At 45.9% G+C, this 24,092-nt stretch overlaps 1 protein-coding gene across 2 annotated transcripts in view; it reads right to left on the bottom strand.

Annotated features, from left to right (window-relative positions):
• Positions 1-23,854, bottom strand: part of LOC139260326 (RNA/RNP complex-1-interacting phosphatase-like) — a 62,109-nt gene extending 38,255 nt beyond the window's left edge. For both annotated transcript variants that reach the window (XM_070876805.1, XM_070876806.1), the window contains exon 1: positions 23,527-23,854. In XM_070876805.1, the coding sequence (XP_070732906.1) occupies positions 23,527-23,558 (32 nt within the window). In that variant the 5' untranslated portion in view covers positions 23,559-23,854. The remainder of the gene's footprint in view (positions 1-23,526) is intronic.
• Positions 23,855-24,092: the final 238 nt, after the last annotated feature.

Here is a 24,092-nt window from a genome sequence, read left to right as displayed (position 1 = left end):
AATATAACATGTCGCACATTGCGACGCACAGCATTGGCATCTTGAAACAGCGTTTCCGATGCCTGGACCATTCTGGAGGCTACTTGCAATACTCCCGAGATTGTCGGTCAATTCATTGTGTGCTGCATGTTGCTTAGCTTAGCCATCGTGAGGCAGCAGCAGCTAGCAGTGGAAGACCCACCTGAGGAGAGAGAGTGGCTGATGAGGAGGAAGATGCAGATGATGAGGAGGAGGACGACGAGGAAGCCATGCAACTATCTGAACCCGGAGCATGACGGCAGAGGATGTCGGGCCGTCATGCCCCTTTAATGATTGCTCGAGTCTTGCGTCAGCAGCTCATCTGTGAGCACTTTGCTGCCTGAAGGCTCAGCGGTAACTATTTCAAATGGATCATGTTTACTGTTTGGACCGGTTCGCTCCTCCCCCTTATTCGAAGACCGCCCGCTGCGCTTGGTCTTGTGACTCCACCCCTGCCCGCAGGCAGTGGCGTTGAATTTCTCGGGTTGGTACCAAGCTTATTCTTTCGAACATCTCGGGTAATGTGCACATCTTGACTGAGGGCAGGGCGGGGCAGGCGGTAATGTGGAAGGCCCGGCTTGGGCCTCTTGAGAGGCTGGTCTGGGGATTGGAGTAGGAATGGCAGTTGATTCTGTCAACAGGTGAGGGGTCTGGGCGTGTTCCCTTATTGCAACAGCTAACTCCGACATTCCCTCCCTCATGTTCCCGGCAGTGTTTCCATTTCTCGTGTTACTTCTCCAGACAGTCCCGATACCTCATCACCCACCCCACTGATGGTGTCCAGGAGTGATCACTGCCATCGTCTGAACCACATCTGTTAGATCCTGCACCTCAGGAGAGCGTTGTCAAGTTCTCCTTCCCCTCTTCATCCTGGGTGTGGCTCATTGCATCCCACTGGGACCCGCAGCCTCGGACAGTGGGGTCCTAGGTATGCTTCACTGCACCCCACTAGAATCCCCAGCCTCGGACCATGAGAAATCATGGAATGTCCCACCAACATTCGTACCACTCAGGAAAGGGCCTGGCACCTCAATGAGCGGTACCTGCACCTTTTCCAGAGTGAGTACAACAGTGTAGGGTTCAACCATCACCTCCCCCTTCCTCCCCATGCTCTTGGTCTGTAAGGTGGGATTGGAAGATGTTCTCCTCTTCAGGCTCGTCGCATCTGAATCTTCTTCTGCATCGGTTTCAGCCTCGTCAGGGTTGGCCTCAAGTTCTGCAAAATAAAGAACAGACAAATGGTTAGTGACAGAGGAGGGGGCAGGGTGGCATGAGATGAGTAGGCACACACAGCAGGCTCATTTGATGGATCACAATGAATTATAGCATCAACTGAAGCGTAGCTGACGGAGACATCCCCATGAACCGAAGCATGGCTAGCCTGCGCAGTACTTAACACTTAGGAAAGCCAGACTGTGGAATTTGCAGGACTTGCCCTCTCTCTAGAGTGTGGGCCCAGCTTGTGCAATGGTGGTTGTTTTTCTCCAGGCAGGACCCATCAAAGCAGCGACCCTCTCGACCAAGGGCGTCATGGGTGCAGATTTGCCAGACCACTCCTGTTCCGAGTTCTTTTCCTTTTGTTGTGTGCCAGCTTCCTCTGCAAAGATGAAAATATAACTTTTTAAGAGAGGATATCTTTCTGGTCGGTGGGACCTATAAAGATGATCACATTTACAACTGCAATGCCCTTGAATAAGTGAAAATATTACTTACACTAACTACTTGAGACCAAGGTCCTGCCACTTCTTTTTGCACTGGCCTCCAGACCTAGGGGTGGTCATCACTGCACATTAATCTTCTGCAACTTGGTTCCAACGTTTCTTCACTTATTTTCGTGAAACTTTTATGTGAACTCTGTTGGTGTCCAGCTCGTGCCTTCTGGCCTCAATTACAGTAACTAGTAGCTCCCTTAATCCTGTAAGAAATTCTTGGTCCTTAAGCCGCATTGCATCTTGTACTGCAGCTCCAATTTTTCCCAATGAGAATTAAAGTTCTCACACACAACTGGCCGAATGCAGACTGGGAGCTATACTGGATATGCGCACCCATAGCAATCACTTCAAAACCGTCCTTTTTTTCATGCATGCGCAGAAAAGGAGGGGGAGGTGGGGGGCATCGTTTTATCGGCACAGACATTAGGCTCCATCCCCCGAAGCTGAAGGACAGGCTGCGCAGTGCACAAACAATAGAACGGGGAAACTTGCTATGTTTTTTTTTTTGAGTAGCCAGGGCCAAAAATGAATGGGCGTAACTCTTGCATTATGCCAAAAAACAGCATTGGGAAAAATTGAGCCCTATGTCTCTCTTCCTTCAAGTGTCGCTGCTTATCTTCCATTCTTAAGTCTTCCTCTTCTTGCAAAGCGTTCCTTCCCTCTCTCAATCTCAGTTTCTTTTGTGAGTTCATAAACTAATAAAATGTATGAATAAATGGAGAATGGATCACCTAATCTGGCAAGTGTTACCTCCAGATTAGCTGGTGTGACATCTACATTACATTATATGGGGAAGCAGGAAGCAGAAAGAACAGCAACCAAGTGTCCATAATCATTTAAACTTATTTAAATATTTGTGTTTGGCAAATCATTTCTGGGTAGAAATCTGCACACAAAGTTAGTTAATGCCAAATGAAAGAACACATTTTCTCTAGTAAGCACAACGTTCATTCTTTAATGGTTCACAAGGAAGCAGTCCAATTCTGCCCATGACCTTGCATGCCTCCCTAACACCAGAGAGATTAAATATTTCTTCCAGAAACAGATCACTTCAGCTCATCATGCTATGGCCAGCAATGGGGTAAATAACTCTTCTCCGCTCCCAACACTTGAGCTTCAGTTCAACTGACATCTTGCGCAGTATGCCTACCAGCGCCCCCAACCTCGAAATCATCCAAAACTCAGTTCACCATATAGTGATGGATTTAGCTCCACTTGCCCATCTTTCCTGTGCTTGCTCACCTCCATAGCCACACCCCACTACAATGTTCTCCAGCCTCTGATTCTATACTCCTATGATTTCGCCCCCCCCCCCATCCCCCGCCAATTTGGTGGAAAAGTCTTCAGCCATCTTGGTTCTACTTTCCAAAATTCCCTTCCTATACAACTCCACTTCCCTCCTCCTCCTCAAAATTGGTCACTTCAACCAGTCTATTGGTAGTCTCTTAATCCTTCCACAATGGGTCAGCATCCAGTCCTTTTAACGTCCATAAGAACATAACACACATAAGAATTAGAAACAGGAGTAGGCCATCTAGCCCCTCGAGCCTGCTCCGCCACTCAACAAGATCATGGCTGATCTGGCCGTGGATTCAGCTCCACATAACCCTTAATTCCCTTATTGGTTAAAAATCTATCTATCTGTGATTTGAATACATTCAATGAGCTAGCCTCAACTGCTTCCTTGGGCAGAGAATTCCACAGATTCACAACCCTCTAGGAGAAGAAATTCCTTCTCAACTCGGTTTTAAATTGTCTCCCCCGTATTTTGAGGCTGTGCCCACTAGTTCTAGTCTCCCCGACCAGTGGAAATAACTTCTCTGCCTCTATCTTGTCTATCCCTTTCATTATTTTAAATGTTTCTATAAGATCACCCCTCATCCTTCTGAACTCCAACGAGTAAAGATCCAGTCTACTCAATCTATCATAAGGTAACCCCCTCATCTCCGGAATCAGCCTAGTGAATCGTCTCTGTACCCCCTCCAAAGCTAGTATATCCTTCCTTAAGCACGCAGTACTCCAGGTGCGGCCTCATCAGTACCCTGTACAGTTGCAGCAGGACCTCCCTGCTTTTGTACTCCATCCCTCTCGCAATGAAGGCCAACATTCCATTCGCCTTCCCGATTATCTGCTGCAACTGCAAACTAACTTTTTGGGATTCATGCACAAGGACCCCCAGGTCCCTCTGCACCACAGCATGTTGTAATTTCTCCCCATTCAAATAATATTCCCTTTTACTGTTTTATTTTCCAAGGTGGATGACCTCACATTTTCCGACATTGTATTCCATCTGCCAAACCTTAGCCCATTCACTTAATCTATCTAAATCTCTCTGCAGCCTCTCTGTGTCCTCGACACAATCTGCTTTCCCACTAATCTTTGTGTCATCTACAAATTTTGTTACACTACACTCTATACCCTCTTCCAGGTCATCTATGTATATTGTAAACAGTTGTGGTCCCAGCACCAATCCCTGTGGCAGACCACTAACCACCGATTTCCAACCCGAAAAGGACCCATTTATCCCGACTCTCTGCTTTCTGTTAGCCAGCCAATTCTTGATCCATGCTAATACATTTCCTCTGACTCCGCGTACCTTTACCTTCTGCAGTAACCTTTTGTGTGGCACCTTATCGAATACCTTTTGGAAATCTAAATACACCACATCCATCATGCTCGTTATATCCTCAAAGAATTCCAGTAAATTAGTTAAGCATGATTTCCCCTTCATGAATCCATGTTGCGTCTGCTTGATTGCACTATTCCTATCTAGATGTCCCGCTATTTCTTCCTTAATGATTGCTTCAAGCATTTTCCCCACTACAGATGTTAGTTTAACAGGCCTATAGTTAACTGCCTTTTGTCTGCCCCCTTTTTTAAACAGAGGTGTTACATTAGCTGCTTTCCAATCCGCTGGTACCTCCCCAGAGTCCAGAGAATTTTGGTAGATTATAACGAATGCATCTGCTATAACTTCCGCCATCTCTTAATACCCTGGGATGCATTTCATCAGGACCAGGGGACTTGTCTACCTTGAGATCCATTAGCCTGTCCAGCACTACCCCCCTAGGTGATAGTGATTGTCTCCAGGTCCTCCCTTCCCACATTCCCGTGACCAGCAATTTTTGGCATGGTTTTTGTGTCTTCCACTGTGAAGACCGAAGCAAACTAATTGTTTAAGGTCTCAGCCATTTCCACATTTCCCATTATTAAATCCCCCTTCTCATCTTCTAAGGGACCAACATTACTTTAGTCACTCTTTTCCGTTTTATATAATCGATAAAAGCTTTTACTATCTGTTTTTATGTTTTGCGCAAGTTTACTTTCGTAATCTATCTTTCTTTTCTTTATTACTTTCTTAGTCATTCTTTGCTGTCGTTTAAAATTTTCCCAATCTTCTAGTTTCGCACTAACTTTGGCCACCTTATTAAAAACCAATACGTATTTGATACTTTCCTTTATTTCCTTGGTTATCCACGGCTGGTTATCCCTTCTCTTACCGCCCTTCTTTTTCACTGGAATATATTTTTGTTGAGCACTATGAAAGAGCTCCTTAAAATTCCTCCACTGTTCCTCAATTGTGCCACCGTTTAGTCTGTGTTCCCAGTCTACTTTAGCCAACTCTGCCCTCATCCCACTGTAGTCCCCCTTGTTTAAGCATAGTAGTCGTTTGAGACACTACTTCCTCATCCTCAATCTGTATTACAAATTCAACCATACTGTGATCACTCATTCCGAGACATTTCATTAAAGATATATAAATGCAAGCTGTTGTTGTTGGCCTAGTGGACATCTCATCACTGCAACTCTCACCCAAAGTCATGTAACATTATTTAATATAATTAGTTTGTTGTTGTCAAATGTGTTACATCCCTCAGTGTCTAGATAGCAGTCTAATAATCTTCACAGAAGGACAGCAAAATTCAGGGAAACTGTTGGGAGAGGATGCAAAGTCCAGACTGCTGCTGGGAGAGGAATACTGCAGTCCACCTGACTGACCCAGAATTTGTGGTCAGTTGCGAAGCAACGTGATTGCTGCTGACCTTGAAGAAATCTGCCTGCAAAGATCCGGCGATCTCGGTGGCGAAAACTTTAGCTTTCTCGGCCTTAATTTGTCACTTTCTCAAAAAGAACTTCTCCAGTGTAAACACTCCCAGCTTCAGCAACCTTTCTTCATATCTCAGATGCCTAATTCTAGATATCAATTGAGTTGTACTGCACTACTCTCCAATGCCTGGATGTCTTGCTCATAATCTTTTCTTCTAAGGCAGTCCCTCAGAGTCGAGGATGACTTGCTTCAACACTAAAGAAGAGTCCTCAGGTGACGTGGGGCAGACGGTGGTTGAAGGAACAGGAGGTTGGGGTGCCTGGGTTGCCACATGTTCCTTCCACTGTCGACGAAGAGACTCGAGGTGATCAGCGCTTTCCAGGATGTTTTTCCTCCATGTTGGGAATCCCTGGCCCAAGACCACCCAAGTATTGATGGGAATGTTGCACTTTTTCCAAGGAGGCTTTGAGGGTGTCTTTGAAGGATTTCCTCTGCCTACCTGGGGCTCGCTTGCCTTGTCGGAGCTCCGAGTGCTTGTTTTGGGTCAGGCATGCGGATGATGTGGCCTGTCCAGCGGAGCTGATCAAGCGTGGTCATTGCTTTGATGCTGGGGATGTTGGCCTGAGCGAGAACATTGTTGTTGGTGTGCCTATCCTGCCAATGGATTTGCAGGATCTTGTGGAGGCAACGTTGGTGGTACTTCTCCAGTGTTGAGGTGTCTGCTGTACATAGTCCACGTCTCAGCCATAAAGGTGGGCGGGTATTACTACTGCTCTGTAGACCATGAGCTTGGTGCCAGGTTTGAGGTCCTGGTCTTCAAACACTCTCACCAGGCGAACGAAGGCTGCACTGGCACACTGAAGGCAGTGTTGGACCTAGTCATCGAGGTTGACAGTAGGCTCCCGAGGTGTGGAAATTGTTCCACGTTGTCCAAGGCCTCGTCATGGATTTTGATAACTTGGAGGCAGTGCTGTATGGCGGGGGCAGGTTGGTAGAGGAGCTTTGTCTTACGGATGTTTAGCGCAAGGCCCATGCTCTCGTACGCCTCGCTAAAGGCATTGACAATAGCTTGGAATTCGATCTCCGAGTGCACACAGACTCAAGTGTCGTCTGTGTACTGTAATTCGATGACGGAGAATGGGACGACCTTGGATCTGGCCTGGAGGAGGCAGAGGTTGAACAGATTCCTGTTTGTCCTGCAATTTAACTCCACTCCAGCAGGGAGCTTGCTGAGGGTGAGATGGAGCATTGCAGCAAGGAAGATCGAGAAGGGCGTTGTTGCGATGACACAGCCTTGCTGGACCCCGGTACGAACATGGAATGGGTCTGTGGTGGATCCGTTGGTCAGTATCACTGCTTACATGTTATCGTGGAGCAGGCGTAGGATGGTGACAAACTTTTGAGGATAGCCGAATCCGAGGAAGACACTCCATAATCCCTCACGGTTGCTGAGGTTTTCAGGAACCGCAAGGGATTCCACTCCCCGAATGTCCAGCTGGTTGTCGATCACCAGCAAATTATACTGGCAGTGAATGCTCAATTTCCGGGCAGCATCCATGATGCTCACCTCCTGCGTGAGAGCACTGTATCTGATTTGTTTAACAATGAGCCACAAGGTCAATGCTGGATGCATGGGGACATGATCCCCCTGCGTGACACCCACACCGGGGCAGAGAGGAGATATAACAAGAGCCACACAGCAATTCGCAATATCGTAGAGAAAACCACTGGAGTGCTGAAGCAGTGCTTTAGATGCCTGGACCACTCAGGAGAGCTCCAATAGCACCCTGAGCAGGTAGCTCAATTCGTGGTGGTTTGCTCCATGCTACACAACTTGACTATCAGGAGGGGACAAGAATTGCCTGATGAGTCTGACAGTCCACCTCACCAGAGAGAGGAAGAGGAGGATGAGGAGGCGGACGCGGACATCGGGCCAGACAATCAGGGTGACGCTGAAGCCATGCCCCCGTCCCCCTGTAGACCGCATGAAAGGGCCCATGGAGGCATGATAGCTGCAAGAGCCTTACATCAGGAGGTCATCAATGATCGCTTTGCCTGAAAGAACGTTGGTGTTATTTACAAGGCTAACACACTGCTGGGTGTGCAGGTCATACATCAATGGTGGGCATCACCTTGGTGACAGTTAAAGTTTAAGTTGATTGAAGTTAAGTGTGATTATACTCTTTGACGTTAAGGAATCACCAGCGTGTAATGGTGCAGCTATCATAGAAACATAGAAAATAGGTGCAGGAGTAGGCCATTCGGCCCTTCTAGCCTGCACCGCCATTCAATGAGTTCATGGCTGAACATGCAACTTCAGTACCCCATTCCTGCTTTCTCACCATACCCCTTGATTCCCCTAGTAGTAAGGACTTCATCTAACTCCTTTTTGAATATATTTAGTGAATTGGCCTCAACAACTTTCTGTGGTAGAGAATTCCACAGGTTCACCACTCTCTGGGTGAAGAAATTCCTCCTCATCTCGGTCCTAAATGGCTTACCCCTTATCCTTAGACTGTGTCCCCTGGTTCTGGACTTCCCCAACATTGGGAACATTCTTCCTGCATCTAACCTGTCTAACCCCGTCAGAATTTTAAACGTTTCTATGAGGTCCCCTCTCATTCTTCTGAACTCCAGTGAATACAAGCCCAGTTGATCCAGTCTTTCTTGATAGGTCAGTCCCGCCATCCCGGGAATCAGTCTGGTGAACCTTCGCTGCACTCCCTCAATAGCAAGAATGTCCTTACTCAGGTTAGGAGACCAAAACTGTACACAATACTCCAGGTGTGGCCTCACCAAGGCCCTGTACAATTGTAGCAACACCTCCCTGCCCTTGTACTCAAATCCCCTCGCTATGAAGGCCAACATGCCATTTGCTTTCTTAACCGCCTGCTGTACCTGCATGCCAACCTTCAATGACTGATGTACCATGACACCCAGGTCTCTTTGCACCTGCCCTTTTCCTAATCTGTCACCATTCAGATAATAGTCTGTCTCTCTGTTTTTGTTACCAAAGTGGATAACCTCACATTTATCCACATTATACTTCATCTGCCATGCATTTGCCCACTCACCTAACCTATCCAAGTCGCTCTGCAGCCTCATAGAATCCTCCTTGCAGCTCACACTGCCACCCAACTTAGTGTCATCCGCAAATTTGGAGATACTACATTTAATCCCCTCGTCTAAATCATTAATGTACAGTGTAAACAGCTGGGGCCCCAGCACAGAACCTTGCGGTACCCCACTAGTCACTGCCTGCCATTCTGAAAAGTCCCCATTTACTCCTACTCTTTGCTTCCTGTCTGACAACCAGTTCTCAATCCATGTCAGCACACTACCCCCAATCCCATGTGCTTTAACTTTGCACATTAATCTCTTGTGTGGGACCTTGTCGAAAGCCTTCTGAAAGTCCAAATATACCACATCAACTGGTTCTCCCTTGTCCACTCTACTGGAAACATCCTCAAAAAATTCCAGAAGATTTGTCAAGCATGATTTCCCTTTCACAAATCCATGCTGACTTGGACCTATCATATTACCTCTTTCCAAATGCACTGCGATGACATCCTTAATAATTGATTCCATCATTTTACCCACTACCGATGTCAGGCTGACCGGTCTGTAATTCCCTGTTTTCTCTCTCCCTCCTTTTTTAAAAAGTGGGGTTACATTGGCTACCCTCCACTCCATAGGAACTGATCCAGAGTCAATGGAATGTTGGAAAATGACTGTCAATGCATCCACTATTTCCAAGGCCACCTCCTTAAGTACTCTGGGATGCAGTCCATCAGGCCCTGGGGATTTATCGGCCTTCAATCCCATCAATTTCCCCAACACAATTTCCCGGCTAATAAGGATTTCCCTCAGTTCCTCCTCCTTACTAGACCCCCCGACCCCTTTTATAACCGGAAGGTTGTTCGTGTCCTCCTTCGTGAATACCGAACCAAAGTACTTGTTCAATTGGTCCGCCATTTCTTTGTTCCCCGTTATGACTTCCCCTGATTCTGACTGCAGGGGACCTACATTTGTCTTTACTAACCTTTTTCTCTTTACATATCTATAGAAACTTTTGCAATCCGTCTTAATGTTCCCTGCAAGCTTCTTCTCGCACTCCATTTTCCCTGCCCTAATCAAACCCTTTGTCCTCCTCTGCTGAGTTCTAAATTTCTCCCAGTCCCCAGGTTCTCTGCTATTTCTGGCCAATTTGTATGCCACTTCCTTGGCTTTAATGCTATCCCTGATTTCCCTTGATAGTCACGGTTGAGCCACCTTCCCTTTTTTATTTTTACGACAGACAGGAATGTACAATTGTTGTAGTTCATCCATGCGGTCTCTAAATGTCTGCCATTGCCCATCCACAGTCAACCCCTTCAGTATCATTCGCCAATCTATCCTAGCCAATTCACGCCTCATACCTTCAAAGTTACCCTTCTTTAAGTTCTGGACCATGGTCTCTGAATTAACTGTTTCATTCTCCATCCTAATGCAGAATTCCACCATATTATGGTCACTCTTCCCCAAGGGGCCTCGCACAACGAGATTGCTAATTAATCCTCTCTCATTACACAACACCCAGTCTAAGATGGCCTCCCCCCTAGTTGGTTCCTCGACATATTGGTCTAAAAAACCATCCCTTATGCACTCCAGGAAATCCTCCTCTACCGTATTGCTTCCAGTTTGGTTAACCCAATCTATGTGCATATTAAAGTCACCCATTATAACTGCTGCACCTTTATTGCACGCACCCCTAATTTCATGTTTGATGCCCTCCCCAACATCACTACTACTGTTTGGAGGTCTGTACACAACTCCCACTAACGTTTTTTGTCCTTTGGTATTCTGCAGCTCTACCCATCTACCACATCATCCAAGCTAATGTCCTTCCGAACTATTGCCTTAATTTGCTCCTTAACCAGCAATGCTACCCCACCTCCTTTTCCTTTTATTCTATCTTTCCTGAATGTTGAATACCCCTGGATGTTGAGTTCCCAGCCCTGATCATCCTGGAGCCACGTCTCCGTAATCCCAATCACATCATATTTGTTAACATCTATTTGCACAGTTAATTCATCCACTTTATTGTGGATACTCCTTGCATTAAGACACAAAGCCTTCAGGCTTGTTCTTTTAACACCCTTTGTCCTTTTAGAATTTTGCTGTACAGTGGCCCTTTTTGTTCTTTGCCTTGGGTTTCTCTGCCCTCCACTTTTCCTCATCTCCTTTCTGTCTTTTGCTTTTGCCTCCTTTTTGTTTCCCTCTGTCTCCCTGCATTGGTTCCCATCCCCCTGCCATATCAGTTTAAATCCTCCCCAACAGCACTAGCAAACACTCCCCCTAGGACATTGGTTCCGGTCCTGCCCAGGTGCAGACCGTCCGGTTTGTACTGGTCCCACCTCCCCCAGAACCGGTTCCAATGCCCCAGGAATTTGAATCCCTCCCTGTTGCACCACTGCTCAAGCCACGTATTCATCTGAGCTAGCCTGCGATTCCTACTCTGACTATCACGTGGCACTGGTAGCAATCCCGAGATTACTACTTTTGAGGTCCTACTTTTTAATTTAGCTCCTAGCTCCTTAAATTCGTTTCGTAGGACCTCATCCCTCTTTTTACCTATATCTGAGCCAATGTGCTTCAAGGTGTTGTTAAATAAAAAACATTTAAACCGAACATTCGTCTGAAATGATCAGTATTTCTGTACAAACCAACCCTGCACCCACCTGCCCCCACCTCTATCCCTTCCCCTCCTGACTCTAAGACGTCTGGCCGAGGAGGTCCTCAGGCGCTGCTTCATTGGCCCGGGGGGGGGGGGGGGGGTGATGGCCAAAGCGCTGCTTGGACGGATACGGGAAAGGATGGTCCAGAGGTGGGAGCGTGCTCCGAGCCATAAGCACGATGTTGCTGCTGGCTCTCGTGTGGTTGGCAATGCGGGTGCATCACCTTGGAGTGCAGTGCGGCGCTCCGGGACAACTGGGAGCCCTCTGCCACCAGTGTTCCTGGCTACCAGCTCCAGGGCCTCCTCCATCCCTTCCATGTTATATCTTATTTGTTGGACAAAAACTCAGTGCCAACTATGTAATTGGTGCTTAGTAGGCTTTTGGCTGCTGGTGAATCTCCGTCGTTCCTCCCACAACAGCCACACACGTGTTCAGTGCCTCTGAGCTCCCTCTCTGTCTGTCTGTCTCCTCTTCTGCGCATGTCATGATGACCCTGGACCTCCTGAATCGCGGGAATGGAGCGTTGCCATGCCGTTGTTAAGGACGGCCACACTTTACGGCAGTAGGTCAGAAGAATTTAACGCTACCGCCCATTTGATATCACTTGCGATAACGCCCATTTTCAAAAATGTAAACTAGGTGTTTTGAGAATGGGCGAGAAGCCAGCGATCTGAAAACCCTTTTTTTTTTCCACCCACGCCGGAAATAACGCCCATTTTGGGGCGATAAGCTCAAAAGTGGAGGTTCTAGCCCCAGGACCTCAAACCTGGCACCAAACTCATGGTCCTACAGGGCAGTAGTCATACCCGCCCTCCTATATGGTTCAGAAACATGGACTATGTACAGCAGGCACTCAAAACACTGGAGAAGTACCAAGGCTGCCTCCGCAGAATCCTGCAAATCCATTGGCAGGATAGGCGCACCAATATCAAATGTTCTTACTCAGGCCATGCTCGATCAGCTCCGTTGGACAGGCCACATCATCTGCATGCCCAACACGAGACTCCCAAAACAAGTGCTCTATGCAGAACGTTGACACGGCAAACGAGCCCCAGGTGGGCAGAGGAAACACTTCAACGACACCCTCAAAGCCTCCTTGGAAAAAGTGCAACATCCCCACCAACACCTGGGAATTCCTGGCCCAAGACCGCTCAAAGTGGAGGAAAAGCATCCGGGAAGGCGCCGAACACCTTGCTCCTCTTCGTCGGGAGCAAACTGAAGCCAAGCATAGACAGCGGAAAGAGCGCACGGCAACCCAAGCACCCCACCCACCTGTTCCTTCAACCACCATCTGCCCCACCTGTGACAGAAACTGTAGGTTCCGCATTGGACTCATTAAAAATGAGTTCTCAGGTGACTATTGTGGAACCAAGTCATCCTCGACTCCAAGGGATTGCCTAAAAAGAAGATCCGAGTGTGCAAGGGTGAAATTAACAAGGAAATTAGGAAAGCAAAGAAAGGACGTGAAAAAATATTGGCAAGTAAAATCAAGGAAAACCCAAAATGTTTTATAAAATACATTAAGAGCAAGAGGATAACTAAAGAAAGCGTACAGCCTATTAGAGACGGAGGCGGAAGACGTGGGTATGGTTCTTAAATGAATACTTTGCGTCGGTTTTCATAAAAGAGAGGGACAATGCAGAATCTGCAATCAGGGAGGAGGAGTGTGAAATTTTAGATGACATAAACAATGAGTGAGGAAGTATTAAGGGGCTTAGCATCTTTGAAAGTGGATAAATCCCCAGACCCAGAAGAAATGTATCCTAGGCTGTTAAGAAAAAAAAGACAGAGGAAATAGCAGAGGCACTGACCATCATTTTCAAATCCTCTCAGTGGTCCCGGAGGACTGCTAACGTTGTACCGTTGTTTAAAAAAGGAAAAAAGGGATAGACCGATTGAATTTTTTGAGCAGGCAACAAGGAGGCTCGACGAGGGTAGTGTGTTTGATGTAGTGTATATGGATTTTAGCAAGGCTTTTGATAAGGTCCCACATGGCAGACTGGTCACAAAAGCAAAAGCCCATGAGATCCAAGGCAAAGTGTTAAGTTGGATCCAAAATTGTCTCAGATGCAGGAAGCAAAGGGTAATGGTCAATGGGTGCTTTTGTCACTGAAAGGCTGTTTCCAGTTGGGTTCCGCAGGGCTCAGTACTCTGTCCCTTGCTCTTTGTGGCATATATCAATGAGTTAGACTTGAATGTAGGAGGTATGATTAAGAAGTTTGCAGCTAATACAAAAATTGGCCGTGTGGTTGATAATGAAGAAGAAAGCTGTAGACTGCAGAAAGATAACAATGGACTGGTCAGGCGGACAGAACAGTGGAAAATGGAATTCAATCCTGAGAAGTGTGAGGTAATGCATTTGGGAAGGGATAACAAGGCAAGGGAATACACAATAAATGATAGAAAAAGGTGTGGAGAAACAGAGGGACCTTGGAATGCATGTCCACAGATCCCTGAATGTAGCAGGGCAGGTAGATAAGGTGGTTAAGAAGACATATGGGATACTTGCCTTTGATAGCTGAGGCATGGAATATAAGAGCATGGAGGTTATGCTTGAACTGTATAAAACACTAGTTAGACCACAGCTGGAGTACTGCATGCAGTTCTGGTCACATTACAGGAAAGATGCGATTGCAGTGGAGGGCGAGAGGAGATTTACGAGGATGTTGCCTGGAATTTTAGCTATGAGCAAAGATTGGATAGGCTGCGGTTGTTTTCTTTGGAACACAGAGTAGTCTGAGGGAAGACCTAATTGAGGTGTATAAAATTGTGAGGGGCCTAGATAGAGTGGTCAATAATCAGGGGGTAAAGATTTAAAGTAGATGGTAAGATGGTTAAGAAGGGATTTAAGGAAAAATGTTTTCACCCAGAGGGCGACGGGGGTTTGGAACTCACTGCATTTAGGGTGGCAGAGGCAGAAACCCGCATAGCATTTAAAAATTACTTGGATATACACCTGAAGTGCCGTAACCTACAAGGCTATGGACCAAGAGCTGGAAAGTGGGATTAGTCTGCAGAGCTCTGTCAGTCGACACGGATACAATGGGTTGAAAGGCCTCCTTCTGTGCTGTAAATTTCTATGATTCTATAAATCTCTTCTGCACCCTCTCGAAGGCCTTGACATCCTTGCTTTTATACTCAATGCCTCTACAAAGCCAAGGATCCTGTATGCTGTTTTATCAGCTTTCTCAACTTATCCCGCCACCTTCAAAAGATTTGTATTCGTATACCCACAGGTCTCTGTGTTCCTGTACCCGCTTTACCATGTAGTTTATATTGCCTCTCCTCATCCTTCCTACTGAAACAAACTAAAGCAGGCCCAGGATTCAGTGGTTAATTAGATATGCTACCTAGAGCTTAAAATAAGCGAGCTTTATTTACCCACAGCAGTTGTGTCAATAAATTCAGCCATGAACAAGAAACAGTGATTACTTTCCAGTCTACACATTCTCACTCCCAGCTCCTTTCACTCCTCAACTGAACTAGTTACCTGCCTTTTATCCTTCTAGGTTGGGAGCCATTCCTGATTCAAGGCAATTAAGGTCAATCATTTATTAAAGCTATACTACCCTGCCTTAGTCATTCTGACATTTTATACAACATCTTAAAGCTGTATCCTTTTACAGATACAGAGCTCTCAAAAGCCTATGGCTCACTTTTACATATCATTCTGCCTCCACCCCCCCGCCCGCAACAAACACCAGCACAGAGCCAGGGGGTCGAGCAATTTCTGTCTTAAGGCACAACATTAGGGAGAGGGCATCTGCATTCCCATGAGCCAACTCTAATGGCATATATATGCATTACAAAAACCAACGTGCATCCCGGACATTATTTTCCTTAATCTCCCGCATCCATTTAAGGAGGCGGGGGGGATGACCCATTACTAGCCGGAACGTTCTCCCCAATATAGTATTTTAGCATCTCCATCTCCCACATCACTAAATATTCCTTCTCGACTATAGCATAGCTACATTCTCAAGGTAACAACTTTTTACTCAGGTACATTAAGGGACACTTGGCACCTGGGGCAGCATTCCTCCTAGCCCAACGTCCAACACATCTGTCTGGAGGATGAACTCCTGGGAGAAATCCATATCAATCAGTACTGGGTCTGAGCTTAAGGCATCCCAGAGGTGCCCAAGTGCTATTCCCCCTCCAGGGGTCCAACGGACCATATTCGGTTCCTGAGATTTGATTACATCTGTCAAAGGGGCCGCCCTGGTGGCAAAGTCTGGGAAAAATCCGACAGGGCCCAGAAAAGTTCCTATTTGTTCTTTTGTCATGAAGCTGGGCTATTTCATAACAGCCTCTACTTTGTCAAGTTGGGACTTAACTAGTCTGCCCCCGACCACATACTTCAAGTAGTGCGCCTCTGACTAACCCAAATGGCAATTCCCAGGGTTGGCTGTCAGACTTGCCTTTCTTAAAGCTATTCAGTACTGTTTCTAATTTTTTTTGATGGAACTCCCAGTAGCCACTGCAGATTACAATATTATAGGTATGCAACAACACACTGAGCATGAGATCTCATAATTGGATCTATTAGCCACTGAATGGTGACAGGAGCCCAGTACAGCCCAAACGGTTTTAGTATAGATGTCCAGGTGTTATAAAATCCATTGTTTTCTTTGATAGAATCCATTAACAGTTAGCATTTCCCAGGTGTTCAATTAGCTCGTCCACCCCAGGCATGAGGAAAGCATCAAACTTAGACATGATGTTATATTTTCTGAAATCATTACGGAATCTCCACATCCCATTGGGTTTTTGCACCATAACTATAGGCTTTGACCAATCCTCAAGACTCTTCTATTACCCCTAGCTCTAGCATTGTCCTGATCTCTTGGGAGACCTGTCTCTTCGCCTTGGGGATCCGGTACAGTTTCACCAAGACCGTTATCCCCAGAGGCATTATGATAATCATGTTTAATAACACAAGTTTTCCCGGGTCGAGAGGTAAAAAGACCCCTATTTCTTTCGACTAATGTTAGCAGTTTTAGTCGCTGCTGCGACGTTAGTTCTTCGGCTATGGCCAGGTGAACTTTCCCGGCTCGGACACAAGGGTCTCCTGATCTCCCCATGGTTTTAGCAAATTAATGAGATAGCTCTGTCTTTCCCAGGCTGACTAACTTTGTAGTTTACAGGCCCTACTTGCTCCACAATCTCGTAAGGAGCCTGCCAATGAGCCACTATCTGCTCCAGAGATCGGGAACCAGATGCAAAATTTAGTCTCCCTGATAGAACTGCCTCACCCCTGGGCCTGCTTGTTATATTAGACTGGCTGCTTTTCTTGGGCCTTTTCCAGGTGTAACCTTACTATTGGAGTGACTGTCTGTACCCGCTTCCTTTTCAGCATGTCTTCTACCACATTCTATGAAGGGCTATTCTGTTCCTCTCAAATAATATCTAGAAGCCCACAGGGTTGTCTCCTATAAAGAAGCTTGAAAGGTGAAAACCCCGTGGAGACTTGTAGAACTTCTCAAAATGCAAACATTAAGTATGGTAAGAAGGTGCCCAAGTTCTTACCATCCATGTCTACTACTTTCTTTAGCATACTTTTCAAAGTTTTACTAAATTCCTCTATCAACCCATCAGGTCTGGGGATGATATACCGAGGTTTGGAGAGTCTTAATCTTTAACAATCATATAGGTCTACCATTAGTTTGGATATAAACAGTCTCCTAATCTGTCAGGATCTCTTTTGGAGTTCATACCCTGCAAAATACACTTACCTCATGTCAGCTGTGGCTCAGTGGATAGCACACACGCCTGAGAGTCAGAAGGTTGTCAGTTCAAGTCGCACTCCGGGGACTTGAACACCAAAAAAAAAATCTAGGCTGACACTCCAGTGCAGTGCCGTCTTTTAGATGAGACGTTCACCTGAGAAGGCAGATGGGGCCTCAGTTTGACGTAAAAGATCCCATGGCACTATTTTGAAGACGAGCAGGGGAGTTATCCCTGGTGTCCTGACCAATATTTATATCACAAATCAACGTAACAAAAAAAAGGTTATCTGGTCATTATCACATTGCTGTTTGAGAGAGCTTGCTTGTGCGCAAATTGGCTGCTGCGTTTCCCACATTACAATGGTGACTACACTCCAAAAGTACTTCATTGGCTGTAAAGCGCTTTGAGGCATCCAGTGGTTGTGAAAGGCATTATATAAATCCAAGTCTTTCTTTCTTTATTTACCAATTCATGGGCAATGTTTTTTGATGCCATGATCCATTAGGGAATAGCATCTGGATACCTGGTCGCATAATCAACTGTTACTATAATATACTGGCATCCCTTGGCAGAGCTTTCCAAAGGCCTCATCAGGTCCACTGCAATTCTTTCGAAGGGTACATAGATTATGAGTAGGGGACCAAGAATATGGAGACAAGGTTTAGGTCTTGCCAATTGACATTCTGGACAGTAATTTCTTTATAAAAATCGATGGCCAAAAAAATTGTAAGATTTTCTCTTGGGGTTTTTTCTATCCCAACTCGTCCACCCAATTAGTGTTTATGGGCCAGATCAAATACTAGCCGTCAAAAGGGTTCTGGAACCAATAGTTGTTTTACCTCTACCCTGTGCTCACTGGTCATCTTGTACAATAAATCATTCTCAATTATATAGTAAGACACAGCGCTTTTTAAATTTACCTTCCATTAACCAATATCACTTCGGTTTTCAGATCATTAGCCTATTCCCATTTGAAATCAGTCACTCATGGGGAACTTCTCCAAGGAGACTTCCATTCTCTTAAGAAGTTCCTCTTAGGAATCTTCCCCCTCCCTCAGTTGTGGGAAAATTATTGGAAAAAATCCTGAAAGCAGGAAAAATCTACATTTGAAAAGACAAGGCTTAATTAGGGACAGTCAGCATGGATTTGTTAAGAGAAAATTGTGTTTGACTAACCTGATTGAATTTTGAGGAGGTAACCAAGAGGGTCGATGAGGGTAATGGTACGATGTAGTGTATATGGACTTTAGCAAAACTTTGCTCAGGTCCCATATGGTAGATTGGTCACGAAGGTTAAAGCACGTGGGATCCAGGGCAAAGTGGCAAGTTGGATCCAAAATTGGCTTGGAGGTAGGAAGCAAAGGGTAATGGTTGATGGATGTTTTTGTGACTGGAAGGATGTTTCCAGTGGGGTTCCACAGGGCTCAGTACTGGGTCCCTTGCTTTTTGTGGCATATATCAACGATTTAGATTTAGATCAAGAAGCTTGCACTAAATTGGCTGTGTGGTTGATAATGAAGAGGAAAGTCATGGGCTGCAAGAGGATATCAATCTACTGGTCAGGTGGGCAGAGCACTGCAAATGGAATTGAATTCAGAGAAGTGTGAGGTAATGCACTTGGGGAGCGCTAATAAGGAAAGGGTATACACATTAAGCGGTAGGCCACTTAATAGTGCAGATGAACAAAGGGACCTTGGAGTGCTTGTCCACAAATCCCTGAAAGTTGCAGGCCAGGTGGATAAGGTGGTTAAGGCGGCATACGGAATGCTAGCTTTTATTGGCCGATGCATAGAATACAAGAGCCAGGAGGTTATGCTTAAATTGTATAATACTTTGGTTAGGCCACAGCTGGAGTACTGCGTGCAGTTCTGGTCGCCATATTATAGGAAGGATATGATTGCACTAGAGAGGGTGCAGAGGAGATTTACTAGGATGCTGCCTGGAATGGAGAATCGTCGTTATGAGGACAGATTGGATAAACTGGGTTTGTTCTCATTGGAACAGAGGAGGTTGAGAGGCTCACTGAGTACAAAATATTGAGGCCTGGACACAGTAAGGGCCTATTTCCATTGGTGGAGGGGTCTATTACAAGGGGGCATAGTTTGAAGGTGGTTTTTGGAAGGTTTGGAGGGGATTTTGGGGGGGGGGGGGCGGGCTTCTTCATCGAGAGGGTTGTGGGGATCTGGAACTCACTGCCTGGAAGAGTGGTGGATGCAGAAACCCTCACCACTTTTAAGGAGATAGTTGAAAGGGCACAGTGCCGTAACCTGCAGGGTTACAGACCTAGAGCTAGTAATTGGGATTAGACTGGATAACCTCTTGTTGGCTGGTGCAGATATAATAGCAAGTATTGCAGGGAACCGAATACGGCCAGGGTGGTGATCTGGACTAGTTTTGATCGCCTGGATGGGTCGGAGAGGAATTTTCCCAGATTTCTTTTCCCCCTAAATTGGCCTAGGTTTTTTTAATCTAGTTTTTGCCTCTCCCAGGAGATCACATGGCTCCAGTTGGGGTGGAGTGTCGAATGTTTCAGTGTAAAGGGTATCGCAGTTGTGTGAGGCGGACTGATTGGGCTGGGTGCTCTTTGCCTTTCCGCCATTGTTCATTGGTTTATATGCAACATGCAGGGCTGCTGACCAAGGGCCATGCGGCTCTTTGTCGGCCGGCATGGACACAAATGGCCTCCTTCTGCGCTGTAAATTTCTATGTTTCTACATCTGGCAGAGGTGCTCGACTAGTCGAAGGGGTTTCGAGTTGATCTACTAAAATAGTAGGGATCAGTTCTCTACTTCAAGCCTTATCTCACCTCTGCTCCTCCTTAGATTTTCATTTCATCCCAGTCCCCTGAGATATGCTGGGGTCCTCAAAGGGAAAATTGAGCAAACTCCTGGCATGCAACCGGTGATGTCACCGACTGGAGCAGCCATGTTTAAACGGTTATGGTCAGCATATTCTGAACCTCTATTTTAATGAGGGCATCAAATTCCAGAAGGTCCCATCTCAGGATCACTAGTTGAGGAAGGTCTGGGGGCTGGGACTACTCCTGTGGTAATCACCTGACTTTTCCCATCATACTCTAAAGTCACCATAGTAGTGGGGTAATACCGGACACCTCATGCACACATTGTACATCTGTTTTGAGCCCATGAAGTAACAGGGAAGGTCAGACCGGACTGGAGGCTACCAAGGTCACGATGCTACTGGAATCAGTCAGCACAGTGACTACTTTACCATTTAACTTTATGGGCTTTAAAAAACAATGGGTAGCCTCCACATGGCTCACGGTTTGCACTATATCAATCAAATAATCCTCCCCAGAGGCTGGGCTCTGGTTTCCCAGACAACAGTTCATAGGTTTCCCAATAGTTAGGACAGTGTCTTGCAATATACCCTAACCCATCACAATGGCACCTTAACACATTTAACTGTGTTATCAAAGAGGTTACAATGTCCCTTCGTAGCTTCTTGCTGATCTTCAGCACTTGCCTTCTCCCATACAATTTTACCAGGATCTCTGTTTCTTGCTCGGAGAGTGACATAGAAAGTGTCTCCTCAATGGTAAGCCAGCTCCTCCGCCATCAGATGTCATTACTATGGCCACCAACTCCTGGGCTTCTGCTGGCTCTCCTTTTCCAACCCATCAAGTTTGGGAATAGAACTCGGATAAACCGGTCCATCACAACCAGCTCCACGATCTTCGCTGGTTTATTTGTCTCGGACTGCAGCCATTGCTGGGCCAGGTACATCAGGTCGTACATCTGTGATCTTGGCGAATTCCCCACTTTAGGCTCAGGCTTGAAACCATTGAGCTCTCGCCATGGGGGTTATTCCAGTACGAGCCAGGATTTCCTCCTTTAGCATCTGGTAATCAGTTGGTTCCAAGTTAAAGTATGCCTTTTGGGTGTCTTTTACCAAAACAGGAGCCACAATCCCTGTTCTTTGGGCCTCTTTTCTCGTTCTGCATATTGTTCGAAGACCAAATGGTACTCCTCCACAGCATCATCCGGAGTCACCTTTTGAAATACCAAACTAGGCTGGATAAGCTGTGGATCTGTCACCTTGGATCCTCCTGACACCAGTCTCTGCATCAAATTCTGGATCTTGGCCTCAGTTCTTTCCTCTTTCGTCATCATGATCCAATTTTTTGGAGTTCCAGAATTTTGTTATTCTGCTGCTGTTATGACAATGTGGCCTGCATGAACGCTCTCAGCATTTCTTCCATCATTGTGGGTCTTGGCCTTTCTCAGAGTGCCAAAATCCCACTTCTGACACCATGCGTAACAAGCTAATGCAGGCCGAGGATCCAGTGGTCAATTAGACATGCAGACTAGAACTTAAAACAAATTAAGTCTATTTACCCATGGCAGTTATGTTAATAAATGCAGCGATGATCAAGAAATCAACAGGGATTATTTTCCACCCTACACAGTCTCACACTCGGCTCCCTCCAATCTCAACTATTTTCATGCCTCTCCAACTGAATTATTTTATCCTTTCAGACTGGAAGTCGTCCTGATTAAAGACAATTAAGGTCAATGATTTCTTAAAGCTATACCACCTTACCTTGGACATTCTGACATGAAATACAACTTCTTAAAGCTGTATACCTATTGCAGGTAGAGCTCTCATAAGCCGGTGGCTCTCTCATTCTGTTACACTATCAAAATGAATCACTTCACACTTCTCTGCGTTACATTTCATCTGCCATGTATCTGCCCATTTCACCAGTCTATGTCCTACTGAAGTCTGTTACTATTGTAATCACTGTTTACTACATTTGAGTTTTGTGTCATCTGCAAACTTTGAAATTATGCCCTGTATACCCAAGTCCAGGTTATTAATATGTATCAAAAATAGTGGTCCTAATATCGACCCCAGGGGGCCGCCACTGCACATTTCCCTCCAGTCTGAAAAACAACTGTTCACCATTACACTCTGCATTTTGTCCCTTAGCCAATTTTGTACCCACACAATCACTGTCCTTCAACTCTTAAATAATACAATTCAACCATGTGCCCCCTTTTCACTAGAACCTGCAAACTAACCAAAATCATTTAAGAAAACCGAACAAAAATCAAAACAAAATGTGGCTTCCGGGAGTGATGGTGCACTCCAGCCCCTCCAGTGCCCACCGGTCACGGAAGGCCTCGAGCATACACACCGCATGCTCCATCTCCAGGGACACCCAGGCGCGAACGTAGCCGTGGGAGAGGCAGGTAGTCAGGCTGAATGACCCCCTCGACTGCCCGCTGCCTGGACCTGTTAATGGCCAGGCCCAGCAGTCCCACGAGGAGGTCCACTGACCTGCCCGCTCCCCTCCCCCACCCCGCACCAGGTGCCCAAAGATCAGGATAAGCCTATTGCAAATGTCATTACCAGGCGGTCTCCCATCCAAGTACTAACCAGGCCTGACTCTGCTTTGCTTCTGAAATAAGGAGAGATCATGCTTGCCCATAGTAGTTTTGCTGTAGGTCCACTGCCCCTTCAATCCCATGGCTTCAATTTTGCTAACAAGTCTATTTATCAAACACCTTTTGAAACTCTATACATATCAACTTCATTAACTTCCTGTTAGTTCAAAGTACTCAATCAAGTTAATCAAACACAATTGGCCTTTAACAAATCCACACTGGCTTTCATTTATTAACTCATATTTTTCCAAGTGCCAATTAATTTTGTCCCAGATTAATGTCTCTAAAAGATCCCCCTTCCCCATAGAAGATAGGCTAACTGGCCTGTAGTTGCTGAGTTTATTCCACTTCCCTTTTTTGAACAGGGGTGTAACATTTGCAATCCTCTGGCACCGCTCCCATATTTCAGGAGGATTGGAAGATTGTGGCCAGAACCTCTGCAATTTCCACCTTTACTTCCCTCAGCAACCTAGGATGCATCCTATCCGGACTATCGTCTATCACTGCATAATTTTCAAATAAAAGCTTGACAGGTGACAATCTTAATACCATCTTGGTGTTACTGCAATTCACATATTGCTGTATCCAATGCTTTGTTTTTATAAATCTACATTTAACTGGGATGGAGGCTGTCTTTTTTCCCCCTCAGAGTGCACACATTTACAGATTAATATCTTGTGTGGATAGTTTAAAGGATATCTAAAACACCAAACGTCAAAAACACAGAAACCGGGAAATAAATATCAAAAATATAATATACCCCTTTTGATTCATGTGATGACGGCAAGTGAAGGGTTTGATTAGTTCACCAATAATTGTTTACACCGCTTAACATGACGACTGTCTCGCCCAGTCACTCAACATCCAACTGTCAGCCTGATCATACTCACACGACGGGGATCGCCCTCTTCTTCTTCACCATGGCTTCAAGAGACCGATGGAAGTCACTGCAGCGAATAGAAAAACGTCTGAACTTCGATCCTCAGCCGTCGCAGTTCAGGCCTCAATCCCTTCATACAAATAAAACCAGTTACAGCGACTGCGCTCAGCCAACGCAATTCATTCCACAAAGTATTTTTTTCCCCGGAACAACGACATGGATTTTTTTTCCAGTTAAGGCATCTGATCCCGTAAGCTCGCGCCGCCTCCTGGGTAGGTGATCAAAGTTAAAGCAATAATATTGCTGCTCGTCCACCGCGCAGAAACTTCCAGAAGAAAGCCCGACAGCGCATGCGTGAGGGAGTGTCCAACCGCAGTCTCCTGTAGTCCGGAGCGGGAGCTACTCGGGTACGTGAGCTTCATCATCCTGTACTCAAAATTTAAAAGGACAGAACCCCTCATTACAACTTATTGCACTTAATGTGAGGATGCTCGCATTTCGGAATGCGGTGGAATATTTTTGCAAACTGTTTAAATAAAAAGGAAAATACTGCAAAAATCTGCAACAAAACCAGAA

The sequence above is a fragment of the Pristiophorus japonicus genome, chromosome 3 (assembly GCF_044704955.1).
Source record: "Pristiophorus japonicus isolate sPriJap1 chromosome 3, sPriJap1.hap1, whole genome shotgun sequence".
NCBI classification, from domain to species: Eukaryota; Metazoa; Chordata; class Chondrichthyes; family Pristiophoridae; genus Pristiophorus; species Pristiophorus japonicus.
This window is presented reverse-complemented; position numbering and strand designations above follow the sequence as displayed.